Consider the following 18,594-nt stretch of genomic DNA (forward strand, 5'->3'; position numbering starts at 1 on the left):
AGATTACATAGAACGGTGAGTGGAGCAAGCACCAGAAATTACAATATTTTATTGATTTTAATAATTTTATTCTACATCACTAAATGATGGTAAGAGGAGAAGTGCGCGGGATATATTACATTTGTTAATTTGCCAACACAGCACAGATTTTTGGCACAGGGAGACCTCGTTTCAGCATTTACCTGCTTCTTGGGACTGCATTTCATTTTTATTCCACTATCTTGGAGGGTGGGGGGAGGGATTAAGATGCAGAGCATTGTTTTCACTAGTTGGCACTAGGTAGCCTTCGTTATTGTATTGTGTGATCACAGCTTTCTAGAGCAGGGGTAGGCAACCTTTTAGCAGCACTGTGCCGATATAGGATTGTAATGTCCCGTAGTGTGCCGGTCCTATTTTTTTTTTTTTTAATTAAGGTGTGTATGCTGCCGTATTCTGCTTGTGTTATTTTTGCTGTAATTGCTTTGGATCGTTGTATTTGTGCATATATAAGCCATTATATTGTATATGTTCATTAGTAGTTTATGGTATCGTGTATGATACATATGAATGTGGGCTGTGTATGGGGGCTGCTTGTGGAATTGTGTGTGGATGCATATGTCACATTGTGTGTTTAGTAGTGTTTGGGGTATTGCATGTAAGAGGCTGTATGTGGGGTTGTGTGCATGTATGTGGATTGTTAGCAGGTTGCATTTGTGCGGATTGTGTGTATGTTTGTGTTTGGGCTGTTTGTATTATTTGTATGAGGGGAGGGTTATTCTGCATTTCTGTGTATATCTAGCAGTGTGGGTGGCTTCCCTGGGTTCCAGTTTGGTCCAGGCTGGCCAGGTACAGGTTAAGGACAGGAGCTGCAACAGCAGCTACGGGCTGCTTTACTACATGTGGATTCCCATTCACAAGTGCTGGGAGGAAGTGATCTCCATGTGCTACAATGCTTAAATTGAGGATTGTCCTTCACAACCTCTTCGTATTAGCAGATATCTGAAGTTTTACTGGGACTCCTGATAGGCCAGAGCCTGTTTGGCTCTAGCAGCCTTGAGTGCCGTGCAAAGACACCTTGAGTGCCGTGCATGGCACTAGTGCCGTAGGTTGCCTACCCCTGTTCTAGAGTAACAATATGCATAATGAAGGTATTTGACAGAACCCAATAATTAGGTAAATTTAAAGTGTTTGTTTGTATGGTGAGTGCTGCATATGGCTTTCCCCATAATAGAGTATTGACTCTGCTTTCCTATGGGAATTTTGAAGACGTTGGGCGATATTATGCAAAGTGTGAGTACGTCTAGCATCGTTTCACGGAGTCAAAATCCATGAAAGGCCATGAAGGGCATCTAGTGACTGTCTGGTAGTCAGCCACTAGTGGCAGGCTTAACCCTGCAATGTAAACATTGCAGTTTCTTTAAAACGGCAATGTTTGCAGCTGCAAGGCTAAAATGACAGCTACACGGCACCCAGACCACTTCAATGATATTAAGTAGTTTGGATGCCTATATTGTCCCTTTAACTAACTCTCTGGGCTTTAACAAACGCTTTTTCATAGCTTACTGTGTATCTTTTCCTCTGTAAGTGCTGCTGCTTCAACACAAAGAAATAGAGTTTTGAAAGTCCAGTTGCAAAACTAATTAATTAACACAAATGTCTGTAAAAAAATTCAAAGTATAAATGCTATCTAAAGTAGATTTGGGAATATGGTAAACAAAGACAGGCTGTAAAAGAGAATAGAGAAAAACCCAACAAGGAAAATCAATTATTTTTATATAACATTGGCACAGATTGAGGGGATCAATTCCATGCTAAGAATATTGATAGGAAGTATCATATATTCAGGGACATGCAATAGCAAAATATTACTGTCATCTAAGAATCGGAGGAGATAACTGCACAAATCAACCTATTGCCAAGAGACTGACTATGGCAAATACAGAATAGGCTATTCATTATAAGATTATTCACATGCATTTGAAACAGTATATTGGAGGACTTGAAGAAGTTCCATCAGTTGAGTTGAGCTTCCTTTGGTTTCACTCTACCTGTGAGTGTGTTAATTGCAGGAGCAAAAAGAAACATATTGAAAGCAATATTACTACATATGGGTCAAAGTAGACAGAATATAATAAACAGGATAAGAAATATAGTGTGATATGTCAACATATGGGTCTGTGTACATATGGGGACAATATAACAACATTCGGGCAATATCTTTGGGGTTATATGACAATATATATATGGTAAATGCAGCTATATGGGGAATGTAACAAAATGGGGGCAATTAAATGCGGATAACTGCTTAGAGGAATTACAATATATGTGAGAAGATTATTGTGTATATCAAGGAAATGTGTCTTGTGTAGTGATGTCGCGAACATAAAATTTTTGGTTCGCGAATGGCGAACGCGAAGTTACGCAAATGTTCGCGAACGGGCGAACCGGGCGAACCGCCATAGACTTCAATGGGCAGGCGAATTTTAAAACCCACAGGGACTCTTTCTGGCCACAATAGTTATGGAAAAGTTGTTTCAAGGGGACTAACACCTGGACTGTGGCATGCCGGAGGGGGATCCATGGCAAAACTCCCACGGAAAATTACATAGTTGATGCAGAGTCTGGTTTTAATCCATAAAGGGCATAAATCACCTAACATTCCTAAATTGTTTGGAATAACGTGCTTCAAAACATCAGGTATGATGTTGTATCGATCAGGTAGTGTAAGGGTTACGCCCACTTCACAGTGACAGACCAAACTTCCCGTTTAACGCACCGCAAACAACCGCAAACAGTCCATAAACATATACATAGGCAAGAAAAGGAAAATAAAAGGACAGAGCGTAAACCGGACTTTAGAATGGCCGGACTAATACGCTAGAGACAGAGAATGGTCAAAGGGAAAGCCGAGGTCAAGGAAGCCAGAAAATACACAATACCATTTACACAAGCCAAGTCAGGGAAACCAGAATTCAGAATAACAAGGGAAAAGCCAAGATCAGGATACCAGGAAATCAGATTCACAATGATAAAGCACTCTCAGGAAACCAGGAACAGGAAACCACGACAGGGCAAGGTACTGGGGTGAGCTAGGGATTTAAATATCACGCGGCGGGCCGGCAGCCGCGACACCCTGTTACGTCCCCCTCATCAGGCCTTTTTTAGTCGAATGTATCACCCACTGTCAGTCCCTTCGGGATCCATCCCTCATTCATCTTAATGAAGGTGAGGTAATCTAGACTTTTTTGACCTAGGCGACTTCTCTTCTCAGTGACAACACCTCCTGCTGCACTGAAGGTCCTTTCTGACAGGACACTTGAAGCAGGGCAGGCCAGAAGTTCTATCGCAAATTGGGATAGCTCAGGCCACAGGTCAAGCCTGCACACCCAGTAGTCAAGGGGTTCATCGCTCCTCAGAGTGTCGATATCTGCAGTTAAGGCGAGGTAGTCTGCTACCTGTCGATCGAGTCGTTCTCTGAGGGTGGACCCCGAAGGGCTGTGGTGATGCGTAAGACTTAAAAAGCTCTGCATGTCCTCCATCAATAACACGTCTGTAAAGCGTCCTGTCCTTGCCGGCGTGGTCGTGGGAGGAGGAGGATTACTTTCACTTCTTCCCCTGTTTTATTCCCATTGTGCTGTGACATCACCCTTATACACTGTGTAAAGCATACATTTTAATTGATTTTGGAACTGCTGCATCCTTTCCAATTTGCCGTAATTTGGTAACATTTCAGGCACTTTCTGCTTACACCGGGGGTCTAGTAGCGTGGACACCCAGTACAGGTCGTTCTCCTTCAGCCTTTTTATACGAGGGTCCCTCAACAGGCACGACAGCATGAAAGACCCCATTTGCACAAGGTTGGATGCCGAGCTACTCATGTCCCGTTCCTCGTCCTCAGTGATCTCACTGAAGGTATGTTCTTCCCCCCCAGCCACGTACAACACCACGGGTACCAGATAGGTGACAACGAGCACCCTGGGATGCCTGTTGTGGTTGGTCTTCCTCCTCCTCCTAAAAGCCACATTCCTCCTCTGACTCCTCTTCCTCACAATCCTCTTCCAGCGTTGCCGCAGGTCCAGCAAGCGATGCTGATAAGGCTGTTTCTGGTGGTGATGGTGACCACAACTCTTCCTCTTCACGCTCATCTACGGCCTGATCCAGCACTCTTCGCAGGGCACGCTCCAGGAAGAAAACAAATGGTATGATGTCGCTGATGGTGCCTTCGGTGCGACTGACTAGGTTTGTCACCTCCTCAAAAGGAGGAGCCTACAGGCATTGCGCATGAGCGTCCAGTAACGTGGCAAAAAAATTCCCATCTCCGCAGATGCTGTCCTAGCACCCCGGACATACAAATACTCGTTAACGGCTTTTTCTTGTTGGAGCAGGCGGTCGAACATTAGGAGTGTGAAATTCCAACTTGTCGGGCTGTCGCAAAACAAGCGCCTCACTGGCATGTTGTTTCGCCGCTGAAAATCAGAAAAATGCGCCATGGCCGTGTAGGAATGCCTGAAATGGCCACACACCTTCCTGGCCTGCTTCAGGACATCCTGTAAGCCTGAGTACTTAAGAACAAAGTGTTGTACGAGCAGATTACACACATGTGCCATGCACGGCACATGTGTCAACTTGCCCAAATTCAATGCCGCCAACAAATTTCTTCCGTTGTCACAAACCACTTTGCCGATCTCCAGTTGGTGCGGAGTCAGCCACTGATCCACCTGTGCGTGTCAACCCCAAGAAGGCGTGACACAGCCGTATCCGGGATGTGGAATAGTACCTGGCGAGCTGGGGGGGTGCCGTTGATGTGGAGCAAGACGCAGCAGCAGAAGAGGACTCAGCCGAGGAGGTTATGGAAGAGGATGGAGTAGGAGGAGTAGAGGAGGTGGCAGCAGGCCTGCCTGCAAGTCGTGGCGGTGTCACCAACTCCTCTGCAGAGCCACGCATTCCGTGCTTGGCAGCCGTCACCGGGTTTTTCCAATGCGCAGTGTAGGTGATATACCTGCCCTGACCATGCTTTGCAGACCAGGTATCAGTGGTCAGATGGACCCTTGCCCCAACACTGTGTGCCAGACATGCCATTACTTCCTTTTGCACAATCGAGTACAGGTTGGGGATTGCCTTTTGTGCAAAGAAATTTCGGCCGGGTACCTTCCACTGCAGTGTCCCAATAGCTACAAATTTTTTGAACGCCTCAGACTCCACCAGCTTGTATGGTAAAAGCTGGTGGGCTAAGAGTTCAGTCAAGCCAGCTGTCAGACGCCGGGCAAGGGGGTGACTTTGTGACATTGGCTTCTTACGCTCAAACATGTCCTTGACAGACACCTGACTGTGGGCAGATGAGCAGGAACTGCTCAAGGCGAGAGAGGGGGCAATGAGGACAGCAGTGGTTGACGTGGCTGAAGATGCTGGACCAGGAGGAGGATGGCGGCTTTGAGTTTGTGTGCTGCTTGTACTCATGTGTTGATCCTATAGGCGTTTGTGATGTGTGATCATGTGCCTTCGCAAAGCAGTTGTACCTAGGTGGGTGTTGGACTTCCCACGACTCAGTTTCTTTTGGCACAGGTTGCAAATGGCATCGCTGTTGTCAGAGGCAGACACACAAAAAAAATGCCACACTGCTGAGCTCTGCAATGACGGCATTCTGGTGGTGGCAACAGCATGCGTTGATTGGCGTGCTGTCTGGCTGACCCCGGGTGCCGATGCATGCTGTCTGACTGTGCCACTAGCTCCTTGCGACGACCTCCCCCTGCTTCCAACTCGTTTCCTCCTCCTCCTCTCTGTCTCCCCATCTGAACTTTCCCCCTGTTCTTCTTCTGTTCTAGCGGGCACCCACGTGACATCCACGGACGCATCGTCATCATCAACCGCTTCACTTGTATCTGACAACTCAGCAAAGAAAGCAGCATCGGGTACAACATCATCATCATTACACCGTACGTCCATGTGTGTAATGCTGCCTGACTGAGACATATCCCTGTTATCTACATCCTCTGGCAATAATGGTTCACTCATTTCTTCCAACTGATGTGTAAATAACTCCTCTGACATACCAAGTGAAGCGGCTGTGGTGCTAGTGTTGGTGGTGGCAGCAGGCGGGCAAGTAGTAACTTGAGAGGTGCCCGAAGCGAAGCTGGATTCAAGGTTCCGAGCGGAAGCTGTAGAAGATTGGGTGTCCTGTGTTAGCCAGTCAACTATGTCCTCAGAACTTTTCCAGTTCAGGGTACGTGGCCTCTGAACACTGGGCATTATTCTAGGGCCAAAGGGAATCACAGCACCACGACCACGACGGCCCCTGCGGGGTGGCCTGCCTCTGCCTGTCATTTTTTTTTCGATTAATGGCACTATGCGTGCAAGCTACTGTGACAACAGATATAAGTGGCACTTTGCACTGACAGAAGTTGGCAGAGTAGACGCTGTAGGCCTGACACACACGCTGGCAGACAACTAACTGCTATTCAATCTATTACAGTCCAAAAGTTTTTTTAAATGTACACTACTGTTACACCAGATATGAGTTGCACTGGTGTGACACTGTGCCCTTGCAGGCCCTGAAACGCACACGCATAAAGGAAACTGACTGCTATTATATTACAGTCAAAAAAGTTTTTAGTTTTTTTAAATGCAAGCTATTGGGACACCATTGAGTGAGTGGTGGCACTGGGCAGGCCCTGAAACGCACACTCGTGAAGGAAACTGACTGCTATTATATTACAGTCAAAAAAGTTTTGTTTTTTTAAATGCAAGCTATTGTGACACCAGTGAGTGAGTGATGGCACTGGGCAGGCCCTGAAACGCACACTCGTGAAGGAAACTGACTGCTATTATATTACAGTCCAAAAATTTTTTTTTTTGTTAAATGCAAGCTATTGTGACACCAGATATGAGTGGTGGCACTGGGCAAGTGGGCACAGTATACGCTGTGAGCCTGACACACACGCTGGCAGACAACTAACTGCTATTCAATCTATTACAGTCAAAATTGTATTTTTTTTTTAAATGTACACTACTGTTACACCAGATATGAGTTGCACTGGTGTGACACTGTGCCCAGGCAGGCCCTGAAACGCACACGCGTGAAGGAAACTGACTGCTATTATATTACAGTCAAAAACGTTTTTTGTTTTTTTTTAGATGCAAGCTATTGTGACACCAGTGAGTGAGTGGTGGCACTGGGCAGGCCCTGAAACGCACACTAGTGAAGGAAACTGACTGCTATTATATTACAGTCAAAAAAAGTTTGTTTTTTTTAAAATGCAAGCTATTGTGACACCAGTGAGTGAGTGGTGGCACTGGGCAAGTGGGCACAGTATATGCTGTGAGCCTGACACACAGGCTGGCAGGCAGGCAACTGCAATTACATTACACAGAAAAAAAAATAAAAAAAGCAGACTGATGTTCTAGCCCTAAAAAGGGCTTTTTTGGGGTGCAGAGATAAGATGACTCCTTCAGGACTGTAGTGGACACTGAATACACTAGCCTAGCTATCAATTTCCCTATCAAATCAGCAGCAGCTACACTGTCCCTCCTCTCACTAAGAATGCAGCTTCACAATGAATGTATAATGGATGCTGTCCAGGAGGTGGGAGGCTCTGGGAGGGAGGGTCTGCTGCTGACTGACTGGAATGTGTCTGCTGACTGTGAGGTACAGGGTCAAAGTTTACTCAATGATGACGAATAGGGGGCGGACCGAACAGCACATATGTTCGCCATCCGTGGCGAACGCAAACAAGCGATGTTCGCCAGGAACTATTCGCCTGCAAACAGTTCGGGACATCACTAGTCTTGTGATATCACATCAGTATAATTTTCTACTGATTCCTGATATTTAAATTCATTTTTCAGGAACCGTTTTATCTGTGTTATCTGTGCATGATTACATGGAATATTAATGTACAGATTACTTTCTAGGACTCATATAAAATCTCTATACTGGTAACTATTTTTGTGTTGGTCCCTTCATAAAGAAGGAATAATAATAATCGGACAGTTCTTGCACATGTGCATCTAAACGTGTAATTAGATGACCCAACAGAAATCCAATTCTGAGCACTATAATTTTGTTAGTAGACACATTTGATATGAATGTTCATATGTTGTTAAATGGTTAACATTTCTCAATGGATTATTTAATAAATGCTGAATTGTAGTCAGAGGTGCAACTAGAAACAAGGGAGACCGAGTGCGAAAATAGTCCTGCCCTCCCTAAAGTTATGCCTGCACATCGATTGCAGGGCCGTGTTCCCTGGAGTAACGGGGCTGGTCCCAGCTGCGACCCCAATGACGGCGCTAGTTACACCACTGATTGTAGTGAAATGAAAACCAAAATGCAAAATGCTGAAAAAATACTTTGGGCTAAATTTTGCAATTAGATATTTTTTTAAAAACAAACAGTTTGTAGTGTTATGTGTGTACCTCCTAATAATACAGTTGGCTGGAGAGATACTCTTCATTTACAAGATAAGGCTATAGATGGCCAGGCCAATCCTTTAAAGGGACACTATAGTCACCAGAACAACTACAGCTTAATGTAGTTGTTCTAGTGAGTATAATAGCTAACATTGCCCCAGGCACACCTCTGAGTGGCCACTCCTTAGATGGCCATTGGAGGGGCTTCCTGGCTCAGGGCTGCACAGTAAGTAGCCCTGCCATTCAGCGTCCCCACGCTCTGCATGGAGACGCTGAACTTTCCTCATAGAGATGCACTGATTCAATGCATCTCTATGAGGAGGTCCTGATTGGCGAAAACGGCATGTGGCCCCGCCCCTGTGCTAATTTTAGCCAATCCAATGCTTTCATTGGCTAAATATATCGGCCATTTCGATGATGTCACAAAGGGGTGGAAGCCAGCACCAGCGGACCTGCGCGGCCCTGGAAATAAGGTGAGTTTTGAACTTTTATAGGGAGTTAAAGGCTGGGGGCAAGCCACCCCAATGTTGGGTTTAACACTATAGGGTCAGGAATACATGTTTGTGATCCTGACCCTATAGTGATCCTTTAACAGTTTAGGTAACCTTATGACTTACTCATAGCCATTGATGTAACTGAATAAGTAATTCTAAATAGCAAACACTTTTCTGAACACATTTACTGCAGCTTATAAACATATTAGTGAGCTTTTTTTGATTTTTAATCTATAGAAATTTTTTATCTAAAGCAAACATTCTGAACTTCCAGAAAAGAGGAAAGATGGTGAATGAAAGCAGATAAAGGTTTTTATTTTAAGAAGGAATGATCCTAACAAACATGGATACAAGGGAGATATATTTATATGTATTCAGTAAGTAACTGTTTTTTAATTAAATTTGTTCTTGTTTTTCCTAAGCATACTTTTACCATATCTAGTCTATTGCATTCTGTTAATCATTTATCTGCATTCCTAGCCAATGTCCTCACTGACAGTCTCTTAGAGCAACAGGCTCTGTATTCAAAATGTTCCAGCACAAGATCATGGACAGGAAATAGTAAGGAGTTCTCAAAAATAAAAATAAAATAAGGGTATGGGATACTTTCTTTAAACGTGTATAAACTTTGGAATATGAATTAAAATGAATGTAATCTTTGTCAGCTCTTGTTCCAATAAGTCATCATGATGATCACATGTAAAGGTAATTATAGTGATGGTTATTTAACTGGAAACTTCAATAATGTTTAAAATTAGCATTCCAGTTTAGAGGTATCTAGACAACCCTCCTACCTGTTCTTGAAAATAATTAAAAATATTGAAAACAATTGTATTACTAATGCACTCTCAGAAAAAGATAAGCAAGGCAATGTGTAGCTGTTTTTTTTTTTTTTAGTTCTTTATTTATTACAAGGTTAAACACCATAGTCAACAGAAACAGTAGCATATACAAAACCAATATGAACACATCCAGGCACCAACATATAAAGGAAGCTTGCATAAGTGTACATCAAAAAAAGTTTGTTATCTTCGGAAATGACAAGTGCATATCGGCCATGAAGGTCCATATAAAATTATGGTGGTGCACCTAATTTTAAGATATATGTAAAACAAAGAAAGAAACATGACTGACTGTATCACATGAATCGTTCTGATAGGAAGAATAATTTCACGGCTTCAGATAACTCATGCACTACTTGTTGATATCACCCATCTCCAGCCCTGAGAACGGGTTCGCCTCCATAGATGCTCGCAATGTGTAGCTGTTTTGCGGGACAATCAGGAACCACATTTTCTAGCTTACATTTTCCACCTGCATTTTTGTATGCTCAATTTTGTATAATGTGTGACAAATAAATAAATAGAAATCTTACATCCCTAACATAAATCTTTACCATTCTAAAATGCTTAATTTTTGCTGATTACTGTTTCTTGTACATGGTGTCACAGCTCCCTTTGTGTTTCGCCAATAAGACTGTCATTAACCTATTAAGGACCAAACTTCTGGAATAAAAGGGAATCATGACATGTCACACATGTCATGTGTCCTTAAGGGGTTAAAGGGACACTATAGGCACCCAGACCACTTCAGCTCATTGAAGTGGCCTGGGTGCTGTGTCCCTATTGCACTTAGTGCTGCAATGTAAACCATTGTCGTTCCAGAGAACTGCAATGTTTACATTGCAACTCTAAGTCTGCCCACTGTGGCTGTCTACCAGACAGCTACCAGACAGCCACTGGGGGTGCTTCCGGATTCCAAACTGACTTTTGGTCCATTATCTGACGCTGGATGTGCTCATGCTCTGCATGAGGACCCTCAGCATCAGATTTTCCTCTTAGGAAAGCATGCGCATTAGGTCTCCCCCGCCGGCTGACATCAGTGGGGGAGGAGCATGGGCAGAGCCTGAACCAACGCCGAGGGACATCGGGGCTGGATTCAGGTAAGTGACTGAAGGGGTTTTAACCCCTAAAGCCCCGGGGTAGGGGGGCGTGGGGGGGGATCTATTAACCCTATAGTGCAAGAAAAACAGCTTTGTTTTCCTGGTGCTATAGGATCCCTTTAATGCCATACGTAGGGATTTTTAGGATGAAAGGATCTGGCATTACTATTTTTTACTAATACTCTTTTGAAAGAACATATGATTTTGCCAATACAGTGTGCTAGCAGTTTTGCTATCAAATGTATAGTTTGGGTGACTTGTATTTAAACATGTAGTGAAAACCATTTAAAATACAAATATACAGAACATAGGAGAACAATCAAATATAATTAATACATCAAATATATAGTACAAATACTATTTCAAACAAAATACAAAGAAAAATTTATATATATTTAACTGTCTATTAGGTTTTACAAATAATTTACATTATTTTATTCAGTGCTGAATAAAATCACAATCACAATACCAATACATAATTTGTACATTGACTGCTATTGTCACAGATGATCATTATGTTTGATCTTGAGAAAGGCACAGGAAGGGACTAAAACGTTGATAGTTTTTTTGTTTTTTTGTCAATCTTTCTTTTATTAACCCCTTAAGGACCGGACTGTTTTTGCGATGTTGTACATTTGCGACCAGGCATCTTTTTACACTTTTGTGGTGTTTGTGTTTAGCTGTAATTTTCCGCTCTCTCATTTACTGTTCCCATACAAATTATATATTGTTTTTTTCAGGACAAAAGGGGCTTTCTTTACATACCATTATTTATATAATCTCATGTAATTTAATTTTTAAAAAATGAAAAAATCTGATGAAAAATTGAAAAAAATACATGTTTTTTGACTTTTATGTGAAAAATCTTTTACTCATCTACAAAAGCGAATGAAAAAAACTGCTAAATAGATTCAAAATTTTGTCCTGAGTTTAAAAATACCCAGTGTTTACATGCTTTTTGCTACTTTTTTGCATGTTATAGGGCTATAAGTACAAGTAGGATATTGCGGTTTCAAAACATACATTTTTAAAATGTATCAATAGTGACATTGTAACACTATTATCTGTCATAAATCGCTGAATAACACCCCACATGTACATATTTTTTTTAAAGTAGACAACCCAGGGTATTCAATATGGGGTATGTCCAGACTTTTTTAGTAGCCACTTAGTCGCAAACACTGGCCAAAGTTAGCGTTTATATATTTGTTTGTGTGTGAAAAAAGTAAAAAACTAAATTGAACGCTAATTTTGGCCGGTGTTTGTGACTAAGTGGTTACTAAAAAAGACTGGACATACCCCATTTGCAATACCTTGAGTTGTCTTCTTTTGCAAATGGTATGCCATCATGGGGGTAATTCTCATTCCTGGGCTACCATACGCTCTCAAAGGCAACGTAACCAACCTGGCCATTTTCAATGTAAAAATATTTGACCCATATATTTGACCCTGTAACTTTCAAAAACGCTATAAAACCTGTACATGGGGGGTACTTTTATACTCAGGAGACTTTGCTGAACACAAATATTAGTGTTTCAAAACTGGAAAATGTATCACAACAATTATATCATCAGTAAAAGTGCTGTTTGTGTGTGAAAAATGCAAAAAAAGTCACTTTCACTGACAATATCATCGCTGTGATTTGTTTTACTGTTTTGAATCACTAATATTTGTGTTCAGCAAAGTCTCCCGAGTAAAACAGTACCCCCCATGTACAGGTTTTAGGGTGTCGTAGAACGTTACAGGGTAAAATACAGTGACAGCAAATTAAATTCTCTGGACTTTCGGCTTGGGTTGGCAGGCAGGTCCCTTAAATTGCAATCAATAAAATAACTTAATTATGTAAAAATATTACATAAATACGCACGTAGAATTTAAATATATATGCATATTTATATATTTGAAGTCTACGTGTATATTTATATAATTATTTATGTAATTTTGTAAATGGACATATGAATAGTTCGTATTCTTTTTATTTATTTATATATACATAGATATATATACAATTTCATTCTAAGTGTATTTTGATATAAATATATATATATTAATATCAAAATACAGTTAGAATAAAATTTCGTATAGATATATAATTTTTTAAAAAAATTTATTATTATTTTTACATGTTTAATTTAATTTAAATTACTTTTTATTTGTATTTTATAATAATATATATATATACAATATATATAGTTATTATATATTATATATATACGTGTGTAATTTAATTATAAGTGTATTTTTATATTAATATATGTACATATTAATATAAAAATACACTTAGTATGACATTATATATATGATATATAGACATATATTATATAGGTATAATATATGTCTATATATCATATATATATACACATATATAATAATCATTTTTTTTTTATTAACTATAACTTTAATTTATTTTTTTTATTTTACACTTGCAGGGAGACTGCCTGTCAGCACAGACAGTCCCCCTGCAGGCAGACACATGGACACCTATTGTGACCATGTGGTCGCCCTGTTGGGCGATCACATGGCCACAGGGGTCCTAATCCGCCATGGGGAGACTGTCTGGGCTGCAGGCAGTCTCCCCACACCGGGAGCACCGCCGATCGCCGCCGGGGGAACGACGGCGATCGGGTAAGTACCTCTTAAATTTAGGACGGTTCAGGACCGTCGTTGGTCGGCAAGGGAAAAATGCCGATGACGGTCCTGAACCGTCCTGCGTCGTTAAGGGGTTAAAGGACCACTATAGTGCCAGGAAAACATACTTGTTTTCCTGGCACTATAGTGCCCTGAGGGGGCCCTCACCCTCAGGGTCCCACTCCCATGGCGCTGAAGGGAGAGGAAGGGGGTTAATCCCTTACCTTTTTTCCAGCGCCGGGCTCCCTCGGCGCTGGGACTCTCCTCCCTCTTCTGGCGTCCCTGGCTGAATGCACATGCGCGGCAAGAGCTGCGTGCGCATTCAGCCAGTCCATAGGAAAGCATTCTCAATGCTTTCCTATGGACGCTGGCGTCTTCTCACAGTGAAAATCACAGTGAGAAGCGCGTAAGCGCCTCTAGCGGCTGTCAATGAGACAGCCACTAGAGGCTGGATTAACCCTAAAGTAAACATAGCAGTTTCTCCGAAACTGCTATGTTTACAACAAAAAGGGTTAAACCTAGCTGCACCTGGCACCCAGACCACTTCATTAAGCTGAAGTGGTCTGGGTGCCTATAGTGGTCCTTTACGGCATATGATTCGGGGTTACAGAATGAAAAAAAGGACATGCACGATTTGTATACAAGATAGGGATATCATAGCATAATATAAAATCTCCTAGATAGTAATGCCTCATTTTAATTTTTTTAGATAAACAAGCAAAAACTGAACTGAGTAGACATGGATATCTCACCAACCAGTCTAACGCTCCGCCGGCGGTATCAGTAGCCGTTCCAGTCTCTACTGACCACTTGTAGGCACAGGGTGAGTTGATTATAGGCTTTTTAGCAGCTTAATTACAAGTTTCTGGCAGGAGTACGTTGAGTGTGCGACCAGCCAGCTTGGCGGTCCGGCCCCACCCCCCTAAAACATTGCTAGTTTGAGCTAATTATCATCAGCACAAATAAAAATGTTTGATAACGGACTATATTACCCTACCAGTTTCTTTTTTATACTTATTTGTATACAGCATTGGACTGCACCAAGGCATATTAGGTAGTTTTGGGTGTTACATTATTTTATATATAAAACCCCTCATTCCTCACAGGCAGCATGATGTTTATTATCTCTTCTCATAACTTTGTAGATCATTCTTTTGATTTAGCCATATTTCCAACATGCAGTCAAACGTGACACTCAACAAATCCCTAGCCAGTTCAGGTATTCCAAGTGTTCCAGCTCAAGCACAACTGGTGCAACTAATAAAGATTGCATCAGGTGTGCTTGAGACAACATTTGTTTTGCCTATTTGTGCTATTATGAGAGATTTTATTCAGGGGGTTGAATAATTTTGAGACTGGCGAAGTCATTATAAGTTGCATTTTCAGTTACGTTTGGTAAAACCATTTAAAGCATTCGTTGTGTTGAGCTATTTCAATTACTTTTGTTTGATTTGTTCAAATAGCTGAAATTCTGTAAATTGTTACAATAAACCTGATTTTCCATGGGGGATGAATACTTTTGTTGACAACTGTATATGTATTTATTTATTTTTGTGTAGGCCTGAGGGTTCTGCACAGTATCTTAGCTATTCCAAGAACTGCATTCTTCTGCACAGCCATCTCAGATGTCCCACCTGCCAAGTACAGTGTGCCGGCAGTAGTATGCAACTCACCACTGGTGGTCTAGGTGGAGGAGGGAGCACAGGTATAATCATTACATGGAACCATAACTACAAGCAGGGCCGGACTGGCCCACGAGGATACCGGGAAATTTCCCAGTGGGCCGGCACACTATCGGGCCGGTGCGCGGCCACTAAGTGCGCACTGGCCTGCGGGCCGCATGGCACAGTTACAGGGTGACCAGCAGGAGGGGATGCGCTCCCATTCCCCTACCCGGTCTGACAGGAAGTCCTCACAGAGAGCACATGACTGCTTCCTGTCAGACCGGGTACAGTGAGCAGGAGCTCCTCCACCATGTTCTGCCTGCTCGGCCACACTAAAGCAAGGTACAGAGGGGAAACTAATGGGACAAAGGGAGACCTGTGGGGGGGGGGGGGACTAATGGGCCCCCTGGGGGGGAAACTAATGAGACACCTGGGGGCTGGGACAGAGGTAAAGGTGGTGGGTGAGCGATGCGATAATCACGTCACTAACTCCACTCCCAAAGATGGGAAAAGCCTTGGAAGGGGGCCGGTCCGCCCAAGTTAATGGCAGGTCAGCCTGGTGTGAATACTTCTCTATGACAATTATTTGAATGGCAGATCGCAGCAAGTGCCGGACATGTGCCCACAGTCCTCAATAGTTCTCTATGAGAAGCAAGTGATTGGACCTAAGTCAGCGGAGGTTAAGTCAGCTGCGGTGCTGCAATGCTATGAGGGTTCTTCAAACAACCATCGCATAAAGGTGAATAAATGCTTTAAATGTATAAATCACTTTACTTCAAGGGGTTCTGCTAATATTAATTCACTATATAAATTATAATTACACTTCAATAAAGAACTCTGAGCACAGTATAATGTTCGTTTAAGGTGCGTGGAGTGTCCCTTTAACATTTTAGTAAATGACACTGTTCGATTATATCTCAAATGTGTGTATTCACTAAATATCCAAGCTGTCACTATGGCTGAGCTGGAGAATTTTAACTGTGTAAACACCAATAACACTAATTCAGGTTGTTTCGATTTATTCCTATAACAAACATAGTGAAATATATTTTGATGGCAGCCATGATGAACGTCTGGAATCTTTCCTTTCCATGAGGTGAAATTCCATCACTCCTGGGACCAGACGGACTCTTAATGGATTTGTTCATTAGAAAGTCTCTGGGGTAATATTATCTTTGTTTTGTATACTTAAGTGTAAGTAGGCTGGGAATTTGGAGGAGAAAATGACTTTTGACCTTTATAAGGCCACACTGCAGGTGTTCTTTGTGTATAAATGCCTTGGGCAGAGAACTTTCAACACCAATGGATCCATTTTAACTACATGTAGACACGAATGTACTAAGGCTTATTTATTAAGTTAGGACTTGTATATATATAAGTGAAAAGCTAAAACAGCAGAATTGTAAAAAATATATATGGAAATTATCCAGTGTGGTTACTTACACCTACAATTTGAATTTCCTTATCAGTTCCACAGTCCAAGCATAATGAATGAAATATACTGTGCAAAAGAAATTCCGATGCTACTTAAGTTGCATACCTCTGACAGAGCTGACTAGACTGCATGAAACTATTTTAGAGAGGTATGCATTGATTAAAGGTCAGTGGGGAAAAAAAACTACGCAAGGTTCAGTTGTCCCAGAATCCATTGTACTCATCTTTTTGCAGCCTTCCATTTATTCAGAACAATGTGCAAACCCTTCAATACCTTCACGTTGCATTCCAATCATAACTCAACAGAGTGTAATTAGCAATCCTTGCTATGCCAAAGGATTCTGCAATGTGCTGCTCTGTAACAAGGAACCAATCAAAGCTTTATTATAAAACATTGCTTTTCATTCAGATTCAGATACAGATTGATTCAATGCCTCTCTATGAGGAGATGCTGACTCGCGCAGCGTTTTCCTGCGCATGCGCAATAGGCTCCCAGTGCATATCCTATGGGGAAGTATTGGATTGGCTGTGATCATCAAGTTTGATGATCTCAGACTTGAGCACAGGGCCAGCTGTGGCAAGACCAGCATGGCGATGGAGAAAAGGTGAGCAAAACAAAATTTCGACTCCACAGAGAGGGGGGCCTAGGACCTAAACAGCAAGTCCAAAACTACAGTGCCAGGAATACGTTTGATTCCTAGCACTATAGTGTTCCTTTAACTTTTAAGCTCACTTAGTAAATTAACTTATACATATATATCATTCTGTACACATAAACCATAATATTTTCATATATTCCGTATGAACCAGACTAGTTGTATAATATAATTAGTATGAGCCATGGCTTTGTTACTGCTTGCCCATGGTCTGACACACAGACAGTGCTGTGAAGGACACAGAGCGGTGTGTGTGCTGTGGATAGGGTTTCATGGTAGTGGAGCAGCCAGGGGGGAAGCTCAGAGAGGGGAGGGACACAGGGGGAGGCTCCAAACTCTCTCAATCAGCTGCACTCTGCCACTCTCCTGAGTAACATACATCCCTCCAGCACCAGGACCATTGTCACCTATACCTCCTCCAGCCTGCATAACTTTACCACCTCTACTAACACCAACTGGGGGGGAGTTACTGGCAGAGTCCCTCCAGTACCTGGACTGTGAGCAGCTCTACATGCAGTGATTAGCCCCTGCCTCCCCAGCACACAGCCGGTCCTGGCCGGAGGATGCTCAGGAGAGACCTGAGGCTGCGCTGGAGAGGTTGTGCCCTCCGCCTGGCCGCCCTGTGCCTGGCTGTCCTTCTCTGTACCCACCTGTCTGCGGAGTTTAGGCGCTGGTCGTGGCCCCCGGGCGAGCTGCTAGAGAAGGTGCAGGTTACCAGCCGGGGACCAGGAGGAGGGGAGCAGGGCAGGAGGATAGAAGAGGTGCCCAGCAGGAGGCAAGTGATCTATGTGAGGAGAAGCAGCAGAGCTGGGGAACCCGGAAAGCAGGGGGTCAGCTCTTCAGAGATCAGGAGAGACCCCAAGAAGGTCAGTACTACTTCCACGAAGCATGGGGCAGGTCTTACTGAGGTGTAAAATGGCTTCGCTATGAAAGACCCCCAAACAGTGTTCGTACTGTGAGCTGCTGCTTAATCATATTGCTATGATTAATGCATTGAGAGATTTATCTAACTTTTGTGATGTATAAAGTGGCGCAGCGTTCTAAAAGTGTGTCAGTCACCATGGAAACCTAAATAGTCAGCAGACACATTCTACAGACTTCACCTTTACAAGTTTGCATCACTTTTCAGGTCTCAGCACTTTGATAACTCTCTATTAGTGTCAGCCTCCTTACCTGTATAGGAGGAGGTATATCTGAATGTACATATAGTCTGTGATAAGGGGGCTGGGGGAGGGGGGATTCCTACAAGGGGTCTATGCAGTGGCAATAGCTGTTTGATATTTTACTTAACCTGTGTAAACCTAAATGTATGTGAACTAGCCCAACCAGATTGATTTTGAACACATTAAAATCAGGACACTGATTATCCAAATCCAGTTGTGAATACACCT

General features: G+C 42.6%; 1 protein-coding gene across 1 annotated transcript in view; it reads left to right on the forward strand.

Annotated features, from left to right (window-relative positions):
* The first annotated feature begins 17,567 nt into the window (after nucleotides 1–17,567).
* METTL24 (methyltransferase like 24) overlaps nucleotides 17,568–18,594 on the forward strand; it is a 110,971-nt gene continuing 109,944 nt past the window's right edge. Inside the window, exon 1 of the mRNA XM_063441291.1 lies at nucleotides 17,568–18,069. Coding sequence (XP_063297361.1) covers nucleotides 17,767–18,069 — 303 coding nt within the window. The 5' untranslated portion in view covers nucleotides 17,568–17,766. The remainder of the gene's footprint in view (nucleotides 18,070–18,594) is intronic.

This window comes from Pelobates fuscus, chromosome 2 (genome assembly GCF_036172605.1).
Source record: "Pelobates fuscus isolate aPelFus1 chromosome 2, aPelFus1.pri, whole genome shotgun sequence".
NCBI classification, from domain to species: Eukaryota; Metazoa; Chordata; class Amphibia; order Anura; family Pelobatidae; genus Pelobates; species Pelobates fuscus.